The sequence below is a fragment of the Lineus longissimus genome, chromosome 9, assembly GCF_910592395.1.
Source record: "Lineus longissimus chromosome 9, tnLinLong1.2, whole genome shotgun sequence".
In the NCBI taxonomy this organism is placed as follows: domain Eukaryota; kingdom Metazoa; phylum Nemertea; class Pilidiophora; order Heteronemertea; family Lineidae; genus Lineus; species Lineus longissimus.
The window spans coordinates 2,753,075-2,775,832 of NC_088316.1; the positions used below are offsets into that span (position 1 = coordinate 2,753,075).

The following is a 22,758-nucleotide window of genomic DNA, read 5'->3' on the forward strand; positions in this document are numbered from 1 at the left end:
CTATCCGAGTTGTTCATTCTGCCACACTAAGGTTCATGAAGACAATAGTTCAAGCTCTGGTGAGAGGAGGTAAGCTTTGTGGTGAGCTCAGACAATGGGGTAATTGCTTTGGGGTGGGAGATCACTGTCCACCTAGGTTTTATGTTTTGCTCGGCCCGTAATTTAATAGTAAACATATGTTAATGGCCATTGGGAGATGCCGAAATAGGTCAGGATTGAAACAACTCTACCAAGAACTAAGTTCATGAGCTTGGATTGTTGGTTTCAATGGGAAAATAATGCACATCGGGCAAAATAACAGGTATGAAGAGTGAGTTTTAAGGCACTGGATTGCTAAAAATGTTATTTTTACAATCGCAGATTTGTGTGTACCAAGTGCAGAAAGACGATCCCAAACTGTCAGGTCAATCATCGCTTTCGAGTTTCACTGCGTATTGCTGAAGGCTGCACGGAGTGTGATGTCACAATCTTCGGCAGCTGCCTGGACAGAGTGCTTGGCGCTGCTGCAGAGAAATTTGTGCAGTAAGTATTTCAAATGATACTGAGGTTACCTTGCAAAACATGTACATGTAGGTGGATACTTGAGCAATCGGAAAGCGAAGACGGAGACTTTTAAATCCAGTTCCATGATCAGGAAATCATGGCTTCAAGTTCAGTTTTTATGAACTGGTGCCCTTGGAGAAGTTCCACAACTGCTATTGTTTTGAAATATCAAAGATTTCTCTGACTTGTTTTCCAAAATTCCCTGAAATATTACAGCCATTGTCTCCAATTGAATCCACATGTTTTTTATTTATTTTTTTCTCTCAAAATTTCAGATTCCAATACAACCTGCAGCAGAATGGATTCTCCTCCACCCAAATCCAAGATCTGATTCTTCAAGTCTTCAGCGACCGCCTCATTGGACAGAAGTATTATTTCGGTTTCCGTATCCCGAAAACAGCCAAAGGCAGAACTCTCGAATACGTCATTGAGACAGCGCCATCGTGTGGTATCGTTGCACACCAAATTGTAACAATCGACGAACCGATCCGCAGTGTTTATGCTGATCTCAAGTCAGAGGCAGAAAAGGCGTGGCGACAGTGTCATTCACAACAAACACACAATGGCCCTGATGAAGATCCCGATTTAACTGCTTCACAAAGGATTTTAGATAACCGGTCCGCATTTGATTTTTCATCCATGTCAAGTGTGAATTATTCTAATCAACAGCTATCATTAGGTTTGGCAAGTTTTGAGACGAGCGTTTTGTCTCAAGGAGTTACACCGAGATCGGTAGCCAGAATGTCCAACATGACTTGTAATGCATCTGTGTACAAGAGAAAGAATGCGACTAGTTTTAATGATGTAAATTTGAATGTTGAAACTCCGCATCACTTTATACCTGCTTTAACTGTGAATTCGGTTGAAAAGGGAAATAAAAACAAGTCATGTTCTTCCATGTTACACTCAGAAGACCCCAGTCATGCCAGTGAAAGCCTTTTCAGCAAGGACAGTCAATTCTGTTGTGCAAATGAACTGAATGAAAATGACAAATCAAACACTGACATTCCAAAAAATTGTGATAACTTTAGCGAGATACTTTTCAGCAAGGACAGTCAAGTACCCGTCGTGACCGATGTTTCAAAATCTGTTGAGACCAGACAAAGTATGAATTTTCTCCTACCTCCAGTTAATTGGAAATATAAGTCAAGGATCCCAGTGCGTGATAACTTGAGTGAAAGTCTTTTTAGTAAGGAGAGTCACGTGTCCTGTGTAGGTAGTAATATTTCAAAGTCGTCCTATGCCTTACAGAGGCAGTCTAGCTCAGTTGGACGGGTTGGATCCCGGGGCAGATGGTCACGGCTTTCTGGAGGCCTCTGTGTGTCTCGAGCTTCAACGATGGCTGATATCCCCTCGGAGATTTTTAGCGAAACCTTGTTCAGTGTTGACAGTCGGGAATCCATAGCAAGCCCTGCTGTCGAGAAGAGGATTCACAGTGCTGAGATTAGAACTTGTGCGTTGAATTCTGATTCAGAGACATGCGCAAGATCAAAACTGCAGACAGAAAATTTCAGTGAAAGTTTATTTAGTCAGGAAAGTCAGTTTGATAGTTTTGTAGGTTTTGTCGACGTTGATGTATGTCAAAAAGAACGACACTCTTGTGCGGATGCACATGAACATGTAAGAAACGATAAGGGGCCTTCATGTACACGTACGCCGGTGGTGAGGAGATGCAGTCAGCCCTTACTCAGTGAAGAAATTCCAGTTCTTGATGTGGCCAGTGCTAATAAACTTCGTGACATTGGTGCAGTGGAAGTTGGGATGGACAATGATTGCATTCCAAAGGACTGTGTTGTGACTCCAGTATCCAAGGCATGCAGCAGAAAGACTACTAGTACAGAAGGAGCACAGATGCTGGAAGGTGATGAGCACAGTGACAGTTTTAGTGAGGAAATTCCGATTCAAGGTGGTACCAATGCAAGTAAATGTTGTGCCATTGCAAGAAATGCTAGAGTGGGAAATAAAATTCAAGATAATCAGAAGGAATGTTCAGCAACTGGTATTGGTAAGGACAGCTTTTTCAGTGAGGAAATTCCAGTTCTTGGTGTTACCAATGCCAGTAGAGATTGTGACAGTGCCATGAAGGATGGGATTAAAGAAAACTACTTTCAGGAAGATAATGAAGATTGTGCCATCGCGTCGAAATCAAATACAAGTGGTGCAGTCACTTTAGAGAAAAGTACCAGTAATCTGAAGTCGATGGCTAATGAATGCAGTGATAATATTTTCAGTGAAGAAATTCCATTTTTGGATGATCTCGACTGTAAAGGTAGAAATTTCAATGCTTACTTCAAGAAACCTGTGGTACCAAATTTAACTCTGTGTCTGGCAAAGTCGGCAGTGAATGTGGACTTGAAAGACAAAACCAAACCAAAGGATTTGAATCCTGAAACTTTCTGTATGTGGGATCTCTTGGCTGACTGTAGTGACTATGTCATCATGCCTGAAGACGATGATGAAATAGCTCAGGACAGGCTGAACAGAATTTCCAACATCGTTCAGGACTTGAATCCTCCGGAATCGGAACGATTGGATGAATTTCTTTGCAAATTTGACAATAGTGACTCCACAGGTATTTGTGTGAAGGGTGACAATAGTATTGTTCTTGGTGACAATACTCGCCAGCGCAGTACCACTGGTTGTGGTGTTGGTGAGCATGCAAATTTGAACACGCGTATGAATGGAGGGGTCTGCAAAGCTGCTCCACCTGAGTCAGAAAACATTGATGAATTTTTGGGAAAATGCGATGATATCATGTCGGACTCAGAGATGAGCAGCAGTTCATTCGAGGATTCAAAGCTTTTACACGAGGTTTTTGCTCTAGAGAATGACATTGTTGGCGAAGTTATCTCAAAAGATATCGTTGAAATTACTGTGGATTGCTCATCAGGGTGTAAAAAGGACTTGGCTACTCATTCCAAACATTTGGAAAAAGTAATTGAATCTGAAAAATCTTGCATTACGGATTCTGTCTTTGATTTTTCGTCTGATCTCTTTACCCCAACTCCGAAATCTTTTCATGTGTTGGGATCTCATTCTCTGGAAAAACATGCTGGAAAATGTGACAATTATGAAGAGATTGGGCAGTCACATGAAAATGTTCAGGTTGACTCTGGTTTAGGACGTAGTGCTAGCCAACTAAATGATAAATATGATCGAGTGCCAACTGAACAGGGGGTAGGATTTATAGATGCGCCAGAAAAAGATGGCATTGCCCCTGTGGTGACAGACTACAATATTCAAATGGAAATAGCTACAAATGATTCACAGCCTTTTGGGGAGTATTTGGAGCCAAAAAAGCTGATGATCCAATTTGATGAAGCAAGTCAAGACCTTTGGTCGCAAGATTTGTTGTCAAGTCCAACACAAACTTTAAAAAGTCCAAGTGTCTTGGGATCGAATGGTGGACAGAGAATTGGAGACAAAATGGGCAAGGGAATGCCTCGATGTCATTTTGGACACACTAATGCTGCACTACCAGTGGCATTCACGCAGAAGATTGCTGCTTCGAACAATGTAATTGTATGTGGGTTGACAGACAGCGAAAGCCCAGGGATTGTCTTCAAAACCCCACTCAACAACATCAGGAAATGCTCCTTTAGAAAATCGAAGCTAGTTCTCAATCAAACCAGCACTCCTCTGTCAATGCGGAACACCTCCACTTCCAGTGATCTAAAAAGCTCCAATCAAGTGCAGAGGAAGTCTACTGCTACTGGAATTGATAGTGCCCATTGTAAAAACAGAACTCCACTCATGCCAGTCCTGAATTCAACTGAAAATTCCTTGCTAAAACGACCGAAGTCATCACTGAAGAATCTAAGGACTTTTTTCCCATTGAGAACAAGTTGCAAAGTTCTTAAAATGTCAGATAACAGTAATATATCAGTTTTTGATTCTCCAACAATTAAGAGTCTTAGAAAAACTGTCCGATTTGCGGAGAAGTTCCTTCGGAACGATAAGGAAAATTTATCGTGTTTATCAGATTCGGTTCTCTTGCTAGCAGCTGGGGAAGAGAATGATAATGGCGGGTCAGGTTGCAGTCCTGTGGGAGAAGGAAGTTTAGTTAGGACTCATTCCAAAAATTACAGTCCTCACAAAATGCAAACACCGAATTCTAAGACGAATCAGTTTATGTATCAGAGCCATTCACCGGATCTATTTTCCTCAATGGACAATTCTATGTTCGAAGCTCATGAGCCACATGGAGAACTTTTCCCGTTTGAAGTGCGTGGGGAGTCCTCGAAGCATCGGAATGGTCATTCACAGAGAAGAGAGAGTTTATTTGGTGATAAATCTTTGCCTGCTTTGTCCTTTGATGTATCTGGAGACTTATTTTCTGACTAAGTTATTGTCCAGTTAATCATTGTCCAAAACATCCATCCTGGCCGATTTCAAATTGAGTGCACTTCTCAATTTTTTGTCCAAATCCAATATTTCAACTTCTGATATACATTCTAATAGTAATACATGTAATGTTTGATTCAATGATGTGCATTGTATGACAGTTTACCAAATTTTAGATATCTTCAAAATCTGTGATAATCAATTACATGTTATCAATGCATGATCTATTGTGATTGTGAAAATATAAAATCTTTGAATCAGAATTGATTTTGTTGTGTCTAACCAACTTGGACCATTGGTTATCAAATTACCTGTCCTGGATCAAATAGGACTGGCTCACCAGATGTATCATGCCACCTATTCATCGACTAGCTTGGCCCAATGCAAATTCCTAGACTTCAGTGATGGGGACACCCAGAAGGTCGTAAAGGAATCTTCCATAGCCTAGTTGGTTAGGTGGGGCTATACACTTGGGGAAGGGGTGGTACAATACACTATCGAGAGCTTGTCCACGAACTATATCAAGTCCCATTTCATTTCTTGGCACCACTGCCAAAGGCAACCAGTGCCTATTCACAGACTAGCTCTACCCAATGTTGAATAGGCCCTAGCTTTGGTAGAATCCTCCAGCAGCTTCATAGCCTCGTTTATAGTCAGGCGGGGCTATATACTTAGGGACAATTATTCAGAGCCAGATGTGATAATCATGAATTGACCAGCTGGACACAGACAAGAACAACAGGCAAATTTAATAAGAATATTTTATCAAGGTTTATTATCACAACGTGAGGATTCAGTTATAGCAACTGTAAACAATATCATTTACAACTACGTGTACATATTGCTACCATAACATGTGCATTGAAAGACCATGGACTATGTGAATTATTACACATGCAGAACCTGGAGGTAGGGAGGGGGTTCACGCAAGGGTTTGCTGCTAAAGACATATACCACATTTTGGAAAAAAAACATTTTTCAATCAGCATCTCGTGCAAGGTCACTAAATCTTCGGTAGTTGCTACTAATGATTCTATTATGATTGATAGCTATCAAAATTCTCCGAAACAATTCATTCTTCATTAAACAATTGAATTCTCCTCAATACCATCTTGGCATCAAAATATTTCATAATCAGCAACAGTAAGGTCTCTGACTCTTGGGTCGTTGCTACTAATGTTTCTATTATGATCGATATCTATCAAAATTCTCCAAAAAAACAAATCCTTCTTTAAACAATTTTGAATTCTCCTCAATACCATCTTGGCATCAAAACTATTTCATAATCAGCAACAGTAAGGTCTCTGACTCTTGGGTCGTTGCTACTAATGTTTCTATTTTGATCGATATCTATCAAAATTCTCCAAAAAAACAAATCCTTCGTTAAACAATTTTGAATTCTCCTCAATGCCATCTTGGCATCAAAACTATTTCATAATCAGCGACTGCAAAGTCTCAAATTTTTATGTCGTTGCTTCATACCAACGTTTGATAAAATTCAAAATCAATCAAAATTATCCAAAATAACTCCTTCTTTCATAACAATTCTTGGACTCCTCTTTATCAAATGTCTTCTCAATACACTCAAAACACAAACACCTTGATAAGAGCACTTTCTCTGGTACTTTCATTTCCCAATAGAGAGTTATAACTATCTCTCTTTTAGCACATAACGGCCTCAACTGCTACTCTAGACATGCTGTGACCACACAAATTCGTAATCATAGAATCCTAATCTGCAAACACTTTCACTAACAATCAGACTGAGTAGAAACCTTATAAATTATTTACATGTAGATGTCCAATTCTCGTTCCACAATGGCTATATTGTCCTTGATTGAAATAAGCCAAACAAAATACTTGAATCAAATGTTTGTATACAGTAGAACCTCTCTATTAAGGACACCCTTGGGACTGACAAGTGCTGTCCTTTATAGAGAGGTGTCCGGATTAGAGGTCAAATTGAATGGAAACAACCAAATTGGGTCTAGAACTAGTGTCCTTAATAGAGAGGTGTCCACTAAGGGAGGTTCCACTGTAGTTGCCTCTAGCTGTGGATATCGAATAATTTTGCTACTTCATTTAGATCTTTATGTCTGATGCCATCCTTGATAATCTGAAATGAAATAAAGATAAAGGAAGTGACTACTTGGCAAGCCCGGCTTACCAAACAGCGACTTTTTTTTGTCCTGAATGGAGAGCCGAACTCATAAATATTAAAGTAAAGTCTCCAGCTCGCCAAACAGGGTAGATTTTTTACCTGTTTGGCAAGCCCGGCTGGCTTTTTAGTGCTGTTTGGCAAGCGGCTCTCCAAACAGGACAAAAAAAGATGCCTGTTCGGCGAGCGGCTTGCCAAATAGACCCGGCCAAAGATAAAACGCTACAAATTTGAGAAGCCAAAATAAGCCAAATGTGGACATCTACAACAGGATCTCAATGAATCAACTGTAGCAGAGAATAGTTTAAGAAGGAAGCTAAGTTCTGCAAGACTGTAGTGGAGAGAGGACACACAGGACAATGGACACATCTGATGATCATATACACATATATAGGTTGTAATGACTAGTGTCTTTGATTGAGAGGTTGTCCTGAGTAGAGAGGTGTCCGCTAAGGGAGGTTCCACAGTACAAGTAGGGTACAGACTGCCTTCTCACCATTACAAGTAAGTTTGAAAGTAAAGAGTATCTCAAAGCCAAGTATGACTGGCCCTTTCATTGTGAGTGACACGATAATGGAGCTGACCAGGACTTCACTATGGGAGTGTCTCATTACTTCAGTTCAGAGATCGGAAGCAAAACACTCACATGATAACTCAGAGACATTTTTGATGACTGAGTGAAAACTACACCATTATGGATAAATATCTGATCATTGAATGTTACCTACCTTTCTAGCTACCCCCATTTTATTAAAGACATTCCATAATACAATTCCGACCACCACATCATCCTTCGTATAAAAGACTACTCCCTTCCCATAATTTTCGCTGACCGTCGGTGACGATTTAACAGCGTCCATTGCTTTGGCACCTTTGGTGGACACAACCTGAAATCGACATTGGTATACAAATGTAAAGGTCAACTGAAGGACGAATTCCGGTTTGAGGTCTTGCATAACAGTGACCCCCATCGTCACATGGGTTCCACAAAAATAATAAAATGCACCATTTTCTAAGTTACGCTTTTTCCTTATTTACTCGTCAGAAGAAATTCTCATTTGTCAGAACTAATTCTGTGTTGACTGTTATTGGATGGGATCATTTCGGTGAAATAGTTCCTGCTTCGGCTTGAGAAAACAAGCCATATGCCCAGTCCACCATCCCTAGGGGGACAGGGACTGGAGACCATTCTCACCTCTTCTGTCTCAGATCTAAGGCTTTCTCCTGTCTTCTTCACAACAGCTTCAGGAGTATCTTCTGCTGTGGCTTGAGCAAACACACCTACTGTAGGAAGAGTGGCATCAACACGACCTATTGCCTGGTACCCAACACTTGGCCCGAGATCAGACCTAAAGAAAACATGACAAAACGTAAAACATACAGTACTAGATAAATCAATCAACAACATCGCCTTGGCATGGCTGATTTAGGTCTTGATTTAGGTCTCAGACCTGATATTACAGTAGAACCTCTCTATCAAGGACACCCTGACAAATACTGTCCTTAATAGAGAGGTACAGTAGAACCTCTCTGTTGAGGACACCTTCGGGACTGACAAGTGCTGTCCTTAATAGAGAAGTGTCCTGATTAGAGAGGTCAAATTGAATGGAAACAACCAATTTGGGACTAAAACGAGTGTCCCTAATACAGAGGTTGTCCTTGATAGAGAGGTGTCCGCTAAGGGAGGTTCCACTGTAATAGAGAGGTGTCCTGATTAGAGAAGTCAAATTGAATGGAAAGCACCAATTTGGGACCAAAACTAGTGTCCCTAATAGAGAGGTTGGCCTTAATAGAGAGGTGTCCACTAAGGGAGGTTCCACTGTAATTAAAAACGTTTCTATAGCATTCTGTCTTGGGTGTATTTGCGCATAGTGGTTTACAGTTCAAACCAATTTCGGTTGATTAACTAAACCTCCAGCTAAGGCTTCTGAGGCTTGGCGTCAACAGAGTCTTGTGCAGAATTCCTCAAGGCTTCAGCTCACCAAAACATCGACTGATGCCAATAAGGCTTTCCGGCACCGGTCATATTTTCTCCAGCCAAACGACCACTGACGACAGCATGGTCGTGATGTTCAACTCGTCGTCTGCCCAGCTTGACGTCGTAGAAACACGATGCATCCCCGGCCTGGAAAACAAGGAAACCAAATGTTTAAATTTCACACATGCATATTCTCTATAAAATAGATGAGCCACTTTTTGTGATTTTTATCATTGCACAATTAGGTAATTCACAAAAATAATGCAGATATGGCAGAATGATTACTGGTACATTGGATTAAAACGTTATTTCATAGTTTTCTATTTCAAGAGAAGCACCCCCCCACCCCACATGAGCTCTCCAAAGACTGGGAAATACAACCTACACATATACAGTGGAACCTCCTCAAAGCGGATACCTCTTTATTAAGGACAACCTCTCAATTAAGGACACTAGGTTTGGTCCCAAATTGGTTGTTTCCATTCAATATGACCTCTCTAATCAGGACACCTCTCTATTAAGGACAGCACTTGTCAGTCCCGTGGGTGTTCTTGATAGTGAGGTTCTACTGTATAATCAAATGGCTCAAAGTCAAGACTTTACATGTACTTACCACCCATACATTACTCCTCGCTTCCAATTCGGCATTGACCCTGAATCCACCGTGAACGTCATCGATTTCTAAACCAGAGGCTGTGGCTAACTCAACACTGGGTTCCAGTCCAACGGCCAATATCACATGATCAACAAGAAGCTAAAAAAGAGAGCAGACATCAGAATTCACCCAAGCACAATGCCTTGTTTCCTGGAGATGTTCAGTCAAGTTTCCTTTGAGAAATGGATGAATGCTGAAATGTTGTGAAAGAAAGGACCGAAGAGTACTTCTTCTTCTTCTTCCTGACAGACAACAGTGCGTGTGAGATCACATTGTAGGCACATGCATGTATCAACAAACCTTTTCTCCACCCTGAAGACTGAGTTCAACTTGTCCGTTATTAAACGCAGCCGACTTCAAATTACTGCCTGGTCGAACATCAACGCCCTCTGCTTTAACTTTATTCGTCGTCCATTTACTGAGATATTCGGGAAGCACTTTGCCCATGTTGCCAGACTCGGGAAAAAGCTGGGTCACCGTCAGATCACTGTTGGGGGCCTTGGCTGCAAGGAAGACAAAGACTTTGACGTACATGGCAGAAATATGGCCTCTGTGATAACCAAGCTCACCACCCGAGCTGCCAAAGGAATATAAGCCAAACAGCTAACAGTAGCTGCCTCCTAGCGACTTTTCTGTGGGAAGGTCACGATCCATATACATGTATGCATGCTTTCGGTGCCGAAACATCTCATTTTTCTAGTTTTGAGAAATGAAGCGGGCTTGAACTGGAAATGCTGTGATGAGGTGGTCACAATGTCATTGGTGACGTCACACTCGCAGGCACCCCTTACTCATGACGTTGTGGTATTCATGAAATCACACCCCTTGTTGAAACTAGCCTTATTTGATGCATGCCTGTTTACATTTGAGACAAGTAAAGTTGTTTACATTACTTGACAAAATCCTCATACGCATGTGACAGGGAGTGCCGCCTGGTATGAGGTGCAGATCGTTTTAGCCAGTATGAAATCTACAAGCGCCACCTAAATGGGGCTTGTCTTCATGAGCGGGATGCCGACAGCCCAGTTACGACATACCTCTCTTTCCAAGAGCACAGGCCAATTCACTTCCCAAGAAACCACCTCCAACAATAGCTATAGATTTGACATCAGCAGCTTTTGTAACGTCATTGAGACGGTGGAAGTCTTTTATCTGAAACATTGCAAGGTCACGACAAATCTTAAATCTTTCATGTCGTTTATCAACGATATTTTGGAAGATGACATAAGATGTAACTTTTAATCAAGTGAATTATTGTTGCAAAACACTGGTATGAAAGTGAAAAGATTGCGTCAAACTCTCGACCTTGTTTGGTCAACTGCCACGGCAAAAATGATCTTTCTTAGTGACCACATTGCAAGCCCAACATCATCCTGATTTCAAGGTTCATGAAAAAATATCTCAAACTTACATTTCTAAACAGAGTTGTCCTCTTTTGGACTTCTTCTGTCGCTTTTGCAAAAACGGGTATAGTTTTCGGCTTTCCTCCAGTGGCGATCAGGCACTTGTCGTATTTCACCTCCCAGCCGTTATCAAGGATCGCGGTCTGAGCACCGATATCCAACTTGACGACCTTGCGGCCAGTCACCACAGCCACTCCGCCATTCTCCTTCATGTTCAACTCCCTCGGATTAATGTAGAAACTTTCCGGCTCGTATAAGAGACTTCTTTCCTTGCCGTCCCACTGCTGGAACTTCAGATCTGCGACCTTTGACTCCTCAGTGAACCAGAGTTCCTTTGACAGCGGTGGCCTCATGTATGGGATGGTGGCCTCATCTCCAATGACTAAGATCTTTGCCTTCGCATCCTGTATCATAGTAGCACATAAATTAGTTTTTTTATGAAGGTACTTTTTGATAGGATATTTATTGATAGATCATAAGAAAGATAAATTTTAAATAACTTCAAATAGCAATTCATTAGGCAAAGGCCTAATACTGTACAGTCTTTTATTCAATATTTGTTTACAAAAGCTCTATGCGGCATTGTAGTGTTGAGTAGCAGGCATTTGGCTCATATCCCTGCTGCATGTCTCACCACTTCTTCCAATAAGCAGCTGTGATGTTCAATTTTTCCCTCCTTGATGGTTAGGGACATGTCGCTTGCTGTACAATTTCTGTCTTTGTTAACACTTTAGATTTGAAAATAATTTACGGAAACTAATTCCTACCTTGCCCTTGATAGCTCTGTAGGCCGCAAATGATGCTGTACCCGCTCCGATCAGGAGATACTGAGCATGGCCTGGGATCTCTGGGAGGCTCTCCAGTGGTACTGGGGCCGGAGTAGCACCCTTACCTAAAATAGACAGCGATGACATTTAGCGTAAAAAATCAAAGCATATTTTACATTTGGCAGTTTGAGAAATTGATGGAGACATGAAAGATGGTTGTTGTCCGGTAATTTCACCATTCTACCATTTTAGCTGGAATTTATTTCTGGAGGAGACACTGGCAATCTGTTTATTTCTTGTCATCTATGTCACCCATGACCCCATTTTTGAGCAGCACTTTGGTAAAATATGAGTACACATAACTCAGAAGTTTTCACTGTTCCCTGATTGAGAACAAGATGAGCAATGTACAGATGATGTCCCACCACCAGACAAGACGATACAAGCAAATCTGTCTTGACAGAAGCGAAGCGAAGCATTTCTAGTTAGTTGTGCATGAATCATGGCCATTGCGAGAAGTGCGTGTTAAAATGGAGCATGTACTGGACAGAACATTGGATTTCATAGCCAGGCCATTCGGACATTATCTAAAGTCAATTTCTGACTCATGTTGGTAAAATTTGCTGACTTATTTCAGGCAGGTGAAAACTTTAATATTTTTATCAGATTCAAGGACAGTGTTACAGCAGTTTTGGTTTGTGGTTATCATTTATCACGGAACAGAGATTAGACTCAAGTAAACGACACTGTTCAGGTATGGCAAAGAAGTGGGATGAAGTAGGACATGAGTCTGAAGTAGGACATGAGTCTGCTTCAATAGCGAAAGCCTGGCAGTTGCGGTTCTGCCATTAGTGAGTTTCAAAGCTCAACTAGAACTTGCAGTTACAACAGAACAACAACATAAACCTTTAAAATTGAAAAAGGTTCAAAAACACTGCAACACTTCTTAAAACTCTCAATATTTTGATAATAACAAAGCAAAAACGTCTCAATATTTGAACATTTGGGAACTTTTGAACAGGTTTGTGTGACCTCACCGCTGAATTGCTTACGAGCAATATCAGATGCAGCTGTTCCAATCTCTATGCCTGTGGCAGTCTCCACGGCCGTGCTTGCAGCGGTCTCGACCGCTTTCTTACTAAGGAGTTTGATGGGTTTCCCAAAACCTTAGAGCAGATTTAGAGATTGGGAGAAGAAGCAGAAAAGCATTAGAATTGGTAGTATTTTTCATTGACGCTTATGGAGAGGTTTAGAAGGAGGGAGGCATGCAGAATGATAGATGGTGGAGAGACATAGGACCTTTACCACAGTGAAAAAAGTTTTAGAGAAGATATTAACAATAGCCCCGCTATTGAGAATAACAAAAAGTGTTTCAATTTTAACCTCACTTGACTTTGATTGGGCAATATCCTTGGCAGCAGCACCCAGCCCCTCAATTGCTGTCTCTACAGCCATAGTACCAGCAGTTTTCCCCGCTTCTTTTGAAAGTATTGGTGATACAGATATTTCACTTTGTTTGGCCTGAGAAATGTCTCTCGCAGCAGCACCCAGGCCTTCCGTTGCTGTTTCAACGGCAGTAGTACCAGCAGTTTTCCCAGCATCTTCCGAAAGTATTGGTGCAGACGATATTCCACTTGGTTTAGCCTGACCAATGTCTTTAGCTGCAGCTCCAAGGCCCTCGACAGCCATTTCAACGGCTGTGGTGCTAGCGGTTCGACCAGCTTCTTCGGATAAGATATGCACGGGTTCTCCTGTGCAGCGCAACACAAAATCAAATGACAACATGAGCAAAGAAGAAACAAACACCACTTGGAGAGGAGGGGACAATAGACCGGGATATCAGGGCTTCCGTTAACCCTGGTGACGTCTTTTTACCCTTCAAAATGAAGAAAGGATCCTCGGTATAAACTGGACACCCCTTTCAAAACCATTGAGGGACCTTTTAAAAATCATGTTCTTCTCTCTAAAATCCAATTACGTGGGTTAGTGGAGGCCCTGGGACTTGTGGAGGTGTCACTCAGGTGCAGGGGTTGTGCTGATGACGTTTAATGACGTCAACGCATCTTGAAAGTCAAACCATTTTCTCACCAGGATCAACAGTATCAGTGGCAGTAGCACCTAATCCTTCAGTAGCTGCCTCTTTAACTCCTGAGTCACCTGGAAATATGGCCACTGGTTCTCTTGAGGGTAAGGCAAATAAACACAACGAAAACAACAAATAAAATCTAAAAGCACAAAAATCATGCAGTGCATGCAACACAAGGTGTTTTACTTTCAGACAGCGTCATGAAAAGTCTGATTCTATGAACTGTATTAACACTAACAAAGCAAAAAAATTCTGAAAATATTCCAAGCAAACTGATCAAAATGCAAAGGCAGAATAATTTTGAAGTCATGACTCACCAGGTTTTGCTTTTGATATGTCAGCCGAGGCTGCGCCAATACCCATGTCACTGGCGGTCTCCACTGCTGTGGCCGCAGCAGTAATCCCGGCGTCTTTCGATAACACTGGGATTGGTTTTCCTGCGAGTCAAATAAAGTTATATAAACACCATACCACAGATACATGACGACTTACCGATGGTGTCAGAAATCCTAAAGACTCTTCCCTTCACTGGATAGATGCATCATGCGGATAGATCGGCATGCACAGACAATGCAGAATGAAGCTCTTTCAATTTACAACTTACTGATAATTATGAATTTTTACAACTGCTACTATTGTGGCTCTTTATCAAGAGTAGATTCTACCAATGAATAAATGATAAAAATCTTGACCCATCACCACTTCCCCTCACAAGAAAAGGTTAAAGGGAACTGGAACTGCTGAGCGATATATTCAACTTTTCGACTTTCACCGCCCGAGAAAGTCAAACTTCCAACTTCCTATTCGAGTTCAGATTTGTAGCTCCGCCCCCAGTGCCCGAGCATGCGCAGTTCAATTTGTTATTATTGAGAATCATGTGAGAATCACGCGAGTCATGCGATCTTTCATTCATGAGTTTTCGTAGTAAATTCCATAGTAGTGACGTCACTCAATGATTGACAGCTTGGCGCCATGTTTCATTCATGCCTCGTTCTGATCACCCGATACACAGGAAATGAAAACGAGGTCATACGAACTGGCTGGGCGGTTTCAGTTCCCTTTAAGTCACCAGGTAAATACAAACACCAATAGTGAAACTGCAAAAGAATTTGGGCGCAAGAACTTACCTGGTTTGGCTTTTGATACGTCCCCAGACGCCGCACCGAGACCCATGTCACTAGCCGTCTCTACTGCTGTGGCGGCAGCCGTCTTCCCAGCCTCTTTTGACAACACATGGATGGGTTCTCCAGCTGAAGGTCATGAAAACATCCGATATGATATTATCAAGATTATGGACCTGGAGCAACACTACATCTCACAGCACACCAAATTGGCCAGCTGTTTTTTACTTTACTTTTTTTGGTTCTCGCACAAAGCTTGGATTGGAGTGGCAATAGTCAGGACTAAGGAGTTTCAAAACACAGGTGAGTCAGCACAATCCACTTTTAAGGTCTTATACATACTCTTAAGGTTTTATATTAGAGGCTCCCTTCATCTAGACTGGTCACCAACCGAGGCTAGAGATCTGTCTCCCCACAATGTTCATACGAACCTACAACTTCTCCAGCCTTCCGTGCAATATCCTTTGCTGCCGCAGTTATTTCAGAATCGACGGCAAACTCTAGAGCAGTGGCAGCAGCAGTATCACTGGAGGCGGACGGATTGATCGGAGTGGCACCCCCACCTAGAGGTGGTAGGCCAAGCATTTCCCGAGGAACTTTGATCTTTTTATAATCTGGTACTCCATGGACATAGAAACAATTGTTTCGGTGCATCTGGAACAGTAAGTCAGGGGTGAAGAATCTGGTCTCAATTCAAACTAGGCCTACACAGATAGTACACACTTGTAAGACATAATTGTGAGAAAATATCAGTATCACCAGCCAGTTTGCTTGGAAAGAAGAAGGGTGACACTATTCGACAGCATAGGTTTCCTCCAAGGTCTCCGGTTTCCTCCTACTTTTAGAACTAACATTACAATCGCCCAATATTGTTTATAGAGCAAATAATGCCCTAAAGTTGATTCTCAGCTTTCAACTCAATTTTTTTACAACAAGCTTACCACATAAACTGTGACGCCCAAGAAGGCAGTACTGGCCAGAATCATCATGTTCCACTTGGTGTTCCGCGCTTGGTAGTTCTGCTGCCAGGAGCCTTTGGGAACTGGCAGGTGATTCATGGTGGTGTGGTGCTCTATGTCAATCTGTTTGTCGGTCTTCCATTCTGCTGGGGTGTAGCCACTCATACATCTTGATGACGCTTGCTGAACTCCTGAAATGATTTAATTTTTGAAAAAATAATGAATATTGAAAGAAAATGGGTTTAGGTAGGCCTAGAATCGGCGTGGCGATACAATATCATTCAATGTTACATGCATCTGTCACAGTCAGTGCAAATCAGCATAGACCATAGGCCCCTGGGTATCAGGCTGTTTCGCTGCATTGCCAGTTCGCTACCAGTCGTTTCGCTACATGTGGCGGTCGTTTCGTTACATGGTAGGTCATTTCGCTACATGGGTGGAGTCGTTTCGCTACATGATGGGTACGGTCGTTTCGTTACATGGAGGGCGTTTCGCTACATGGGTGGAGTCGTTTCGCGACATGGATGTAGGTCATATCGCTACATCGTAGGTCGTTTCGCTATATGGGTGGAGTCATTATTTTTACTCTATTTTACCCTACTATAATTCCCGGTGGTGACTACAAATTTATTATAGCACAGTTTGCCGGTAAAAAAACTTATACGGTTTGATGGCGCGCAAGGGGTTCTTGTCGTCCTGGCCTGGGTTAGGCCACATAAAAAAAAGAGTTGGTGATCGTCCCCGCCCGCCCCTACGAAAAACGCCCGGCCCCATTTTTTGTTAAAATCCTAAATGAAACGGCCAGGGGCCATTGTGCTCACCGTATAGATATTTGGTGCTTTGTAATTCATCCAGATTAAGACACATTATACATGTATAGTATATAGGTCAAACCAAAGTCGGTATGACATGTGATGTATCGTTGCTTGGAGTAAGAACCATAAGAATATCATCAAAAACAAGTCAATAATAAACGAGATATTGCACTTTTTACCTATTTTAGTTTTGGCCTCCTGGTGGCCGAGTTGAGGACCAGATCAGATCGAAATTCGGTGTCCGAGGTTACATGACGTAGGGAGTCATGTGTATCAAATTTCAAGTTCAAAGCTTTAGTGGTTAAGAAACGTGCCATAGTTACAATCAAACGACAAATTTACGCCATTTGACCTCTGTGACCTTGAAAAGCAGGTCAGATCAAAAACTCATATGATATGTGATGTATCCTTGCTAGGAGAACCTACCATAAAAATGTTATTGAAAACGAATCACTAAAAATAAGCAAGATATTGCACTTCTTACTTTTTCCATTATGGCCCCCTGGTGGCCGAATTAAGAATCAGATCGAGCCAAAATTTGGCATCAGAGGTTATCTGATGTAGGGGGTTATATGCACCAAGTTTCAAGTTCATAGCTTTACTGGTTAAGAAACGTGCCATAGTTTACACTCTAACGGCCAATTTACGCCATATGACCTCTGTGACCTTGAAAAGTAGGTCAAATTGACAACCCCTAAGATATGTGATGTATTCTTCCTAAGGGTACCTACCATAAAAATTTTATCGAAAACAAGTCACTTATAAGCGAGATATCACACTTTTTAGATTTCCACTTTAGGCCCCCTGGTGGCAAAGTTGAGAATCAGATCAAACTGAAATTCAGCACCAGAGGCTATGTGATACAGGGGGTTATATGTACCAAGTTTCAAGTTCATAGCTTTAGTGGTTAAGAAACGTGCCATAGTTTACACTCTAACGGCCAATTTACGCCATATGACCTCTGTGACCTTGAAAAGTAGGTCAAATTGACAACCCCTAAGATATGTGATGTATTCTTCCTAAGGGTACCTACCATAAAAATTTTATCGAAAACAAGTCACTTATAAGCGAGATATCACACTTTTTAGATTTCCACTTTAGGCCCCCTGGTGGCAAAGTTGAGAATCAGATCAAACTGAAATTCAGCACCAGAGGCTATGTGATACAGGGGGTTAAATGTACCAAGTTTCAAGTTCATAGCTTTAGTGGTTAAGAAACGTGCCATAGTTTACACTCTAACGGCCAATTTACGCCATATGACCTCTGTGACCTTGAAAAGTAGGTCAAATTGACAACCCCTAAGATATGTGATGTATTCTTCCTAAGGGTACCTACCATAAAAATTTTATCGAAAACAAGTCACTTATAAGCGAGATATCACACTTTTTAGATTTCCACTTTTGGCCCCCTGGTGGCGAAGTTGAGAATCAGATCAAACTGAAATTCAGCACCAGAGGCTATGTGATATAGGGGGTTATATGTACCAAGTTTCAAGTTCATAGCTTTAGTGGTTAAGAAACGTGCCATAGTTTACACTCTAACGGCCAATTTACGCCATATGACCTCTGTGACCTTGAAAAGTAGGTCAAATTAAAAACCCGTATGATATAAGATGTATACTTGCTATGAGTACCTACAACAAAAGTTTCATCGAAAACAAGTCACTAATAAACGAGATATCACACTTTTTAGATATCCACATTTGGCCCCCTAGTGGCCAAGTAGAGAATCAGATCGGACAGAAATTTAGTGTCACAGGTCATCTGACCTAGGGGGTCATGTGTACAAAGTTTTAAGTTCATAGGCCTAGCGGTTAAGAAACGTGCCACTGTTTTTGAACTAGGATACGACGGACGACGACGACGACGACGACGACGACGACGACGACGACGACGACGACGACGACGACGACGGACGACGGACACTGCGGTATTGTATAGACTCCCCTACGGTGAGCCAAAAAGTTGGTATATTGTTCTATAGGGTCAGAATTGCACGATTTATTTCTTTATTTTTATTACTTGCTTAGAAATATCTGTAGGCCATGCACATTTGTCTCTTTTACTTTTTTGAGGGCCCTGAAAAGGGCCGTATATCAATGCTTTGCTGCACCAAAGGCCTAGCGCCTCCTAAGGATACCGCCCCGGATTTCTCGTGCCAGTCTGTGTTGTCCGTCGTCGTTGAGATGCACACCATCACTCTTCGATTGTATCCATGTATCCGCCAATGAATGGTCATATGGACCCTGCTGTACGCCGCCTCAGCACGACGTTTGTTCCGCGAACTTCAAAGAACAGGGGAACGAATGCTGCCATTCACATCCTCTGGTCCTCTGGAAGTGCTGCGTTTAATCGCGGAACATGGACTCCCAGCCATTTTGTGCCTCTCCTAAAAGTTGACAACAAGCGAAAAGGAACCTTGGTCCACGACGAACAGCCCAACAAGCGCAAGCGCAAAGTGATGACATCAAGTCCGACTACTGCTGACCCACCGGCACCGCCAACGATTGACATCTCCGCCGTCTCTGACCCCACCGCCGACGTCGTCACTAATCCTCTTCGCCAAAGTCCACCACCCATGATAGACGACTCACCTGACTCCACTGGCACCGCGGACGTCACTACGCCACGCGAAAATCCACCACCAATGATGGACATGGACGTCTCTACTACACTATGCGAAAGTCCATCGCCACCTATGCGGGAGATTTCCGCCGCCGCCTCACCTGACCCCACCGCCAACGTCAGTATGTACCTATTCCGGGACATAACTCCACCATCGCCTACGCATGCCTCCACACTGCTCGAAGACGAGACTTTACCACGCGGGGATCAGACATACAATTTTTGACCTGACGTACGAATTCCGGAGATAAATGAATCATCCATTGAGGAACCTAGTTCAATTTCGCCGGCCGCGGAAGACTTCGAATTGACGTTTCAAATCGTTGACGTCGGGACTAAACGGTCAAGAAACAAATTGATTGACAGCCACGGTTACACGTACAACGTTATGCGCCGTCGTAATAACAATATTACAACTGATTGGCAATGCACGATCCGGCCGAAGCATAATCCGTGTCGCGCTATGGTGACACAGAAGGGGGACCAATTTATTGTCGGGAGAAAAGCGCATAACCATCAAGCACAACCAGGTGCAGCAGTCGTCTCCAAGATAACCGCGTCCATGAAAGAAAAAGCCGCCGAAAACGTGTACAAGTCAGCATCCGCTATTGTGACTGAAGTCCTTCTTGAGCACGTGAACTCAGGCCCATGTCCTTCGCTACCGAAAATGAGCTGCTTAACCAGAGCAACTAATCGCTTTCGCCAGAAGAATCGCCCGCAAGATCCCACAGACTTGGAATTTGAGCTCCAAGAGGACCGCGTCGCTGAAAATTTTTTTAAAGCTGACATCAATGTCCGAGATCGCCGGCATTTCATCTTCGCAACAGATGAACAAATCCACCTCCTGAGTAAAGCAAAGACCTGGTACGCTGATGCCACGTTTAAACTTTGCCGGTCGCCCTTCAAACAGCTTTTCTCTATTAACGCCTTCGTCAAGAGTGGGGAAGACACTAAACAGTTGCCCCTCGCGTTTGCATTGATGTCCGGCCGAAAGAAGCGCAATTATAAAGCAATCTTGCAAAGGTTGAAGGAGATTGTCGGAGAGGTTCGCGTCGATAACATCGTTATTGACTTTGAAAGTGCCATGTGGGGGGCTTTCCGCCGAGTATTTCCAGGCATCAACATCACAGGATGTCTGTTCCACTGGACCCAAGCAATTTGGCGGAAAGTCCAAGAACTCGGCTTGCAAACGGCCTACGCGAACGATAGAAATGCCCACGACTACATAAAGAAGTTAATGGCCCTACCATTCCTTCCCGCAGACAGGATACGCGAGATTTTCGATGTAATGAAAACAAGGGCAACCTCGCAGCCTCTGTCGCAATTGGTGACGTACATCGAGAATACGTGGTTCGATAATCCGAACTGGAATGAAACTTCTTGGAGCGTGTACATGTCACCCATACGGACGAACAATGACGTCGAGGGGTGGCAAAACGCGATAAACAGACGGGCCGGAGGACGCAGCGGACTCCCTTTCTACCAGTTGATCAACCTCTTGAATTCAGAAGCGCAAATTGCGCATCTTCAGGTACGGCTGGTTTCTGAGGGTAAGTTGCGCAGAATACAGCGAAAGAAGTACGTTGCGCTTCAAAGACGTATCTTTAAGGCATGGGACGATTACAGCGACGGGGAGATAACGACAGAACAGTTGTTGAGAGTTTGTTCGCACTTGAATGGACCAGTAACCTCATAGCCATCCATTCGCGTTGGCTCGCTCAATTACGTACTTATTATTGATTGACAGGGGTCATTCAACCGCACTTCATTCAACGCAGATTTGGAGGCCTTTGCAAGGCCTTCGCGTTGGCTCGCTCGTCGTCCGTATCCGTGTTCGTACTTTATTATTGATTGACAGGGGTCATTCAAACGCACTCCAACGCAGATTTGGAGGCCTTTGCAAGGCCTTCGCGTTGGCTCGCTCGTCGTCCGTGTTCGTACTTTATTATTGATTGACAGGGGTCATTCTTACGCATTTCAACGCAGATTGGAGGCCTTTGCAAGGCCTTCGCGTTGGCTCGCTAGTCGTCCGTGTTCGTACTTTATTATTGATTGACAGGGGTCATTCTTACGCATTTCACCGTCCACCGGGGGGGGGGGGGGGGTTGGGGGGAGCTTCCCCCCAACGCACTGGTAAAAACCTATGTCGACGGAGGGGGGTTTGGGGGTGTCCCCCCATTGTAACAGCTGTAGTTGTTAGAGCTTGCACTTAATAACATATGCTCGTAGGGGGGTTCGGGGGAGCTCCCCCGACCTAAAGGGGGGCTCACTAAGTCCTCGACTTTACATATTAATTAAAACCGCCAGTATTACTTTTGTAAATAAGTGTGGAGGACTTTGAATTGGTAGACATTTGTTACGTTTTTATTTCGTTACCCTATAACAAACTTTTTTTGGAACGAACAGAACATTTCCGAGTTTTTGTTTCAAACTTTTGTCATGCACCCGCACACTTAGCCCGTTCAAACTGCATGCGGCAAAAATCAAATTTGGTTACTACGCCGTGAATAATGATGATGATAATGATAATGATGATGATGATGATGATGATGATGATGATGATGATAATGATGATTACCCGAAGACGAATCTGTAATTGTACTATACTCGAGCATTTTTTCCCTAAATTCACAACAGATATTTAGCCCGGAGTTTAGCACAAACTTAGGGAGTAATAGGGGAATAATGTAGCGAAATGACCTACGATGTAGCGATATGACCTACATCCATGTCGCGAAACGACTCCACCCATGTAGCAAAACGCCCTCCATGTAACGAAACGACCGTACCCATCATGTAGCGAAACGACTCCACCCATGTAGCGAAATGACCTACCATGTAACGAAACGACCGCCACATGTAGCGAAACGACTGGTAGCGAACTGGCAATGTAGCGAAACGACAGTAAACCGGCCCCTGAATGCTATGCATAGACCCAGGCCTACAATACATTACATATATGGCCTACTTACATGCATGCATTGCAAGTGCATGGATTCTGCAGAGCAGATTTCAGAATTGTTGATAGATTTAAAAAAAATTCTTCATGCAAACTCGTCCGATGTTGTCTCGGGCTCATACCAACCTTTTTGAGTGCTTTGGAATGTACTTAAAACAGGAGCCCCTCTTAGACAAATTGTTGCTCTTTTGAGAGCCGAATTTAGTGACTTTGTTGGACACCGGTACATTTTTCCGATTATTTCTTCTGGAAGGTCAATAAGTGAAGTCGAGCTCAATTCAGAATTGGTGGGAAAGGAAATTAGCTTGCACTTGAAAAAGCTGATGTGCGCGAGATAATATTTGTG

The 22,758-nt window shown here is 42.8% G+C and overlaps 2 protein-coding genes across 4 annotated transcripts; one reads left to right on the plus strand and one right to left on the minus strand.

Annotated features, from left to right (window-relative positions):
- Window positions 1–5,659: 5,659 nt before the first annotated feature.
- LOC135493242 (apoptosis-inducing factor 1, mitochondrial-like) lies at window positions 5,660–22,668 on the minus strand. Of its 3 annotated transcripts, none has more exons than XM_064780375.1 (15): window positions 22,539–22,668; window positions 15,997–16,205; window positions 15,487–15,709; window positions 15,062–15,184; window positions 14,252–14,371; window positions 13,237–13,599; window positions 11,849–11,973; window positions 11,090–11,485; window positions 10,716–10,830; window positions 9,979–10,181; window positions 9,637–9,777; window positions 9,028–9,170; window positions 8,241–8,394; window positions 7,774–7,932; window positions 5,660–7,003 (listed from the first exon to the last, which is right to left on the minus strand). In XM_064780375.1, exons 1-15 carry the CDS (start codon window positions 22,639–22,641, stop codon window positions 6,935–6,937), a joined length of 2,646 nt encoding a protein of 881 aa, XP_064636445.1. In that variant the 5' UTR covers window positions 22,642–22,668; the 3' UTR covers window positions 5,660–6,934. The 3 variants fall into 3 exon arrangements, with proteins under 3 accessions (XP_064636445.1, XP_064636446.1, XP_064636447.1); XM_064780376.1 differs by lacking the exon at window positions 13,237–13,599 and adding an exon at window positions 13,937–14,005; XM_064780377.1 differs by lacking the exon at window positions 13,237–13,599.
- Window positions 19,917–21,246, plus strand: LOC135493499 (uncharacterized). Its single transcript, XM_064780876.1, has one exon. It carries the CDS (start codon window positions 19,917–19,919, stop codon window positions 21,147–21,149), a length of 1,233 nt encoding a protein of 410 aa, XP_064636946.1. The 3' UTR covers window positions 21,150–21,246.
- Window positions 22,669–22,758: the final 90 nt, after the last annotated feature.